This window comes from Aquarana catesbeiana, linkage group LG03 (assembly GCF_042186555.1).
Source record: "Aquarana catesbeiana isolate 2022-GZ linkage group LG03, ASM4218655v1, whole genome shotgun sequence".
NCBI classification, from domain to species: domain Eukaryota; kingdom Metazoa; phylum Chordata; class Amphibia; order Anura; family Ranidae; genus Aquarana; species Aquarana catesbeiana.
This window is the reverse complement of record NC_133326.1, coordinates 259,452,318-259,458,918: the sequence shown is the minus strand read 5'-3', so window position 1 is coordinate 259,458,918 and position 6,601 is coordinate 259,452,318. Positions and strand designations below refer to the sequence as shown.

Sequence of the window (6,601 nt, the reverse complement as noted above, 5' to 3'; positions counted from 1 at the left end):
ACTGATGCTGGGGGTTATTGTTTCGTCCACTGACAACAATAATGGAGTTTATTATTATGTCCACTAACATGAATGATGGGGGTTGTTATTGGGTCCACTGACACCAATGCTGGGGGTTGTTATTGGGTCCACTGGCACCAATGCTGAGATACTACTGTGTCCAATGAAACCAATGATGAGGGTTATTTATTGGGTCCACTTACACCAATGCTGGGGGATATTATTAGGCCCACTAATATCAATGGAGGGGTCCACTGAAACCAATGATGGGGTTATTATTGTGTCCACTATTTGCCTTCCTTTGGGTCATCTGTGGGTATAGAATTGTGTATATGGAGGCTATTAGTTTTTTTTCTGTTGGTTGAACTAGATGGACTAGTGTATTTTTTCAACCTGTTTAACACAAATGCTGGGGGTTAATCATATGTCCACTGACACCAATGCTGGGGATTATTACTGTCACTGAGACCTATGCTGTAGTTTACTACTGTTTCCAATGATGGGAGTTATTTATTGGGTCCACTGACACAAATACTCGGGGTTATTATTGGGTCCACTGACACCAATATTGGGGGTTATTTTAGGGTCCACTGACACCAATACTGGGGGTTTTCTATTGGGTCCACTGAAACCAATGCTTGGGGTTATTATTGGGTCCACTGACACCAATGCTGGGGGTTATTATTGAGTCCACTGACATTATTGGTTGGAGTTATTATTTGGTTTACTGACATCAACGATGGGGTTTATTATTTGGTCCACTGACATCAATGATGAGTGTTATTACTCCGACACCGTTATTAAACCGACATCAATGATGATGGTTTCTATTGGGTCCACTGACACCAATACTGGGGCCTATTATCGGGTTCACTAACACAAATGCTGGGGTTAAAATTGGGTCTACTGACATGAAGGATGGAGGTTGTTATTGGATCCACTGACACCAATGTTGGGGGCTATTATTCAGTCCACTGACACCAATGATGGGTGTTTATAATGTGTCCACTATTTGCCTTCTTCTGGAGCAACTATGGCTATAGAATTGTGTAAATGGGGGCTTTCTTTACATTTTTTTCTATTGGTTGAACTTAAAGAACAAGTGTCTTTTTTCTCAACCCAACTATGTAACTGTGTAATACCAATGCTGGGGGTTATTCACATGTCCACTGACACCAATGCTGGGGGTTAATATTACTGTCACTGATACTTCTGCTGGGAGTTACTACTGTGTCCAATGAAACCAGTGATGAGGGTTATCAATATGTCCACTGACACCAATGGGGGATTATTATTGGGTCCACTGACAACTATGCTGGGGTTATTATTGGGCCCACTGACATCAATGATTTCAATTATTATTGGGTCCAATGGCATCAATTCTGGGAGTTAATATTGGATCCACTGACATCAATTATTATTGGGTTTACTGACATCAAAGATGATGTTACTATTGGGTCCACTAACATGCATGGGGGGTTGTTATTGGCTCCACTGAGACCAATGCTGGGGTTATTATTGGCTCCACTGACATCAATAATGGGGGTTGTTATTGGTTCCACTGACATAAATGCTGGAGGTTAATTTTTGGGTTCACTGACACCTATTCTGGAGGTTATTATTGGGTCCACTGACACCAATGCTGAAGAATATCAATTGGTCTACTGACACCAATGTTGGGGGTTAATACTGGGTCCACTGACACCAATAGCGGGTTATTACTGGGTCCACTGACACCAATGGGGGTTATTACTGGGTCCACTGACACCAATGAGGGGTTATTACTGGGTCCACTGACACCAATGAGGGGTTATTACTGGGTCCACTGATATCAATGGGGGGTTATTATTGGGTCCACTGACAACTATGCCAGGGTTATTATTGGGCCCACTGACATCAATGATTTCAGTTATTACTGGGTCCACTGACATCAATTCTGAGGGATAATGTTGGGCCCACTGACATCAATGATGGTGTTACTATTGGGTCCACTAACATGAATGGGGGGGGGAATGTTATTGGCTCCACTGAGACCAATACTGGGGTTACTATTGGCTTCACTGGCATCAATGATGGGGGTTGTTATTAGTTACAGTGACACAAATGCTGTGGGTTTTATTGAGTCCACTGATGCCAATGCTGGATATTTAATATTGGCTCCACTGACAACTATGCTGGATATTATTATTGTGTCCACTGACAACTATGCTGGATATTAGTAATGGGTCCACTGACAACTATGCTGGAGTTATTATTGGGTCCACTGATAACTATGCTGGAGTTATTATTGGGTCCACTGATAACTATGCTGGAGTTATTATTGGGTCCACTGATAACTATGCTGGAGTTATTATTGGGTCCACTGACAACTATGCTGCAGATATTATTGGGTCCACTGACAACTATGCTGGAGGATATTATTGGGTCCACTGACAACTATGCTGGATATTATTATTGGGTCCATTGACAACTATGCTGGATATTATTATTGGGTCCATTGACAACTATGCTGGATATTATTATTGGGTCCACTGACAACTATGCTGGATATTATTATTGGGTCCACTGACATCTATGCTGGATATTATTATTGGGTCCATTGACAACTATGCTGGATATTATTATTGGGTCCACTGACATCTATGCTGGATATTATTATTGGGTCCATTGACAACTATGCTGGATATTATTATTGGGTCCATTGACATCTATGCTGGATATTATTATTGGGTCCATTGACAACTATGCTGGATATTATTATTGGGTCCACTGACATCTATGCTGGATATTATTATTGGGTCCATTGACAACTATGCTGGATATTATTATTGGGTCCACTGACATCTATGCTGGATATTATTATTGGGTCCATTGACAACTATGCTGGATATTATTATTGGGTCCACTGACAACTATGCTGAATATTATTATTGGGTCCACTGAAAACTATGCTGGGTTTTATTTTTGGGCAACAGACACCAATGCTGGGGGTCATTCTTGTGTCCCCCGATACCAATTCTGGGGGTTAATATTTGGTCCACTGACATGAATGATGGGGTTTACTATTGGATCCACTGACACTAAAGCTGGGGTTTACCAGTACTGTTACTAATGGTACTTACTTTACTCCCACCTTTTCTTCAGGGTGCATTGCGGTAATAAATACAGAGGGATGCGTAACTCAATGCTATGAAGCTCAACGCATGGAAACGAGCTGCTAATATGTGGCCCTCTGGAAGCGTCATGTTGGGGCCCTCTCTAATTTCCACAACTGTCCTATACGATGTCCCGCCAAGTCTTGTCCTAACCCAGAAAAGTGGCCTTCCATCCTCCATTAGTAATGGCAGCTGTGGCACATCGGTGAACAGCTCCACCAAACTTTTTGTCTTTATTTTCTGTATAAAGTTGTTGAATTGGTGTGTGTGTCACCCTCAGGTCACTGTGTACAGCCCAGGCTGCTTTATTAATGAATGGGTGGATAGCTCATGCTTCATTCAGACATGTGAGCCGAGCTCAGCACCATCCTGCCCTGTGTGTGTCAGCCTCTCCCTCTGGCTCCTCATTACCCAGCATGCAGCGGGGGATTTAACACCAAGATGGCTGACACTATGGAGGAGTATGAGAAAGACGCTGGCTGCGTCCCGATTCTGCACCCGGAGGTGAGTTGGTTGTCATCGGCGGGCCGGGCACCGGGGTGGCAGGGTGCTAGAATTCGGGGAGGGGGCCCCCAATAATGGACGGGCTGGTGGCCGGGGGCGGTGTGTCCGCTGCTATAGAAGATGCTCAGGGAGGTGCAGGGGAGCATCGCGGCCTGTGTGTATACCGGGAACGTTATCAGCCAGTCCCGGGACACCATAGCTGGCCTCCCATCACTGCATGATCGGGGACTGTCACTGACTCCCCCGGATGTGTCATGTCTGAACCCCGGGGTCACCGATCTGACTGACAGTCGGGGAACGGAGACAGGTGTGATCAAAACATTGTGGCCCCTTGTGTATGTTAGGGCCCCCCCCCCTTCCCATCAGCTGACCATCTGTCCCCCCAGAGGAGGGACAACCCGGAGCACTGTATACACACCGGACACCTGGGATTGAACTCTACATAGATCTGATTGTATACACACAGCAGAGATCTGTGAGTGTATTCTGGAATCTTATATACAGTCTGATCTGGATGATATATACATAGATCTGATTGTACACAGCAGAGATCTGTGAGTGTATTCTGGAATCTTATATACAGTCTGATCTGGATGATATATACATAGATCTGATTGTACACAGCAGAGATCTGTGAGTGTATTCTGGAATCTTATATACAGTCTGATCTGGATGATATATACATAGATCTGATTGTATACAGCAGAGATCTGTGAGTGTATTCTGGAATCTTATATACAGTCTGATCTGGATGATATATACATAGATCTGATTGTATACAGCAGAGATCTGTGAGTGTATTCTGGAATCTTATATACAGTCTGATCTGGATGATATATACATAGATCTGATTGTACACAGCAGAGATCTGTGAGTGTATTCTGGAATCTTGTATACAGTCTGATCTGGATGATATATACATAGATCTGATTGTATACACACTGGAGATATCTGACTGCATTCTGGAATCCTGTGTACAGGCTGAGCTGGATGAAATCTATTTATTTCCATAGATCTGGTTGTACACACACAGCGGAGATCTGTGATTGGATTCTGGAGTCCTGGGTACAGTTTGATCTGTCTGCTGACATCTGATCTATAAATATGGTTTTACGGGGTCCAAGGTCCCATGCTGCTTGTCCATTCTTCCCCCTTTTTTTTATTTTTATTTTTTTATGGTTTATAAAAAAAAAAAAAAACTGTCATTAAAAAGTCAATATGCCTGGGCCTATATGTGTGTTAGATGATTACATGAGAAGTAAAGTTCAGCCCAATTTTTACATGACCCGGCCCCAGGAGGTTAAAGTGGTTGTAAACCTCAAACGTAAAATATGAACAAAACATATCCCTCCATAGTGTATGCTTGTCTCAGTTAAGAGCATACAGTGTCACTTTTGTCTGCTGCTTTGTTCCTCTGCTATCAGCATAAATCACTTCTGACAAGTTTTCCTGACACCAAGAGAAAAAAGGTGACGGGAGGGAACTCTGGCAGACTGACATCCTCATCTCGCTTTTCTCCAATCATCTCTCAGAACTCTCCTCACTAAGCTCTGCAGAGGGTAACTTCAGCTTCCCGTCCCCTTTTTTTTTCTGAACTCTGACAAGCTTTAAAATAAGTTCACCTTCCTTCCTTTTTTTTGTTTTCTAAATTCAAGCTCCCCTATGTACCAATATAGCATCAATGTACTTATTTTGCAATAATAGAACAGCTTTCCATTTAATCCTACACAGGCTTACCTCACTTACTTACTTCCTGAACAGACTTTAGGTCATGACACAGGAAAGAGTTGACCAGCTGATCTCATTAGCACACACCCTGCATCATCTACCCTCAGCTGGTCAACTCCTTCCTGTGTCATGACCTAAATTCTGATCAGGAAGTAAGGCAGAAGTAATCGAGCAGTGTTTTTAAATGGTTTTATGAAGAGAGTGAGTTAAGCCTGTGTAGAATTAATGGAAAGCTGTTTTATTTTTGCAAAATAAGTCCATTAATGATATATTGGTACATAGGGGAGCTGGAATTTAGAAAAAAAAAAAAAAAGAAGGAAGGTGAACTTAATTTAAAGCTTGTCAGATTTTAGAAAAAAAGGGGACGATAAACTGAAGTTACCCTCTGCAGAGCTTAGAATAAAATTCAGCACTTTGAAAGGATGTAGAGAAGACTGCAGATGGACAGATACAACTTTATGTAGGAGGATTTGTTTAATCTCTGTGTATAAGCTGAAGCCAGTCCCTCCACTGGGTATATGTAAGGGTTTATAACTTTAAATGCTCTGTGCTGTTTTTCAAAATGTTGCTCAGGGTCCATTCCCACTCTCCTGCACAATCCAACTTCCTGTGTGAGTGGTGACTTCTGTTTCATAGAGCAAGGCACTGTTTTTTTTTTTTTTTTTTCTTTCCATAACATGATACTAAGAGCCGGTTCACACTAGAAGCGGCACGACTTGCAGGTCGCCTCACCGAGGCGACCTGCACACGACTGCCACGGCGACTTGCAAAACGACTTCTGTATAGAAGTCTATGCAAGTCGCCCCCAAAGTAGTACAGGAACCTTTTTTCTAAGTCGGAGCGACTTGCGTCGCTCCGATTAGAACGGTTCCGTTGTACAGAACGGGAGGCGACATGTCAGGCGGTTAGGTCGCCTGACAAGTCGCCCCCGTGTGAACCGGCTCTTAAGGATTACTTTTTTGTTACAATAAAAAGGAGATGTTTTACTTGCCTGCTCTGTGTAACTACGTTGCATAGAAAGATTCTTTACCTCCTCTTTGGCACTCCCCTGCCTGCGCTGTCGTCTTCTCCCTCCTCCACATAACTTCCTAACAGTTCGGGCACTAAGGAGGCACCCATGCCCCAGCTTCTGAGCCAGACGATATGCATCCATAGACACACACAGCACTGGTAATCCACGCCCCACTACTTCCTGACAGGAGTTTGAATGACAG

The 6,601-nt window shown here is 43.2% G+C and overlaps 1 protein-coding gene across 1 annotated transcript in view; it reads left to right on the top strand.

The window, feature by feature from the left end:
- Nucleotides 1-3,565: 3,565 nt before the first annotated feature.
- Nucleotides 3,566-6,601, top strand: part of ZDHHC17 (zDHHC palmitoyltransferase 17) — a gene marked incomplete in the record, with an annotated part of 86,524 nt that continues 83,488 nt past the window's right edge. The window contains 1 exon segment of the mRNA XM_073620007.1: nt 3,566-3,659. Within this exon segment, the coding sequence (XP_073476108.1) occupies nt 3,597-3,659 (63 nt within the window).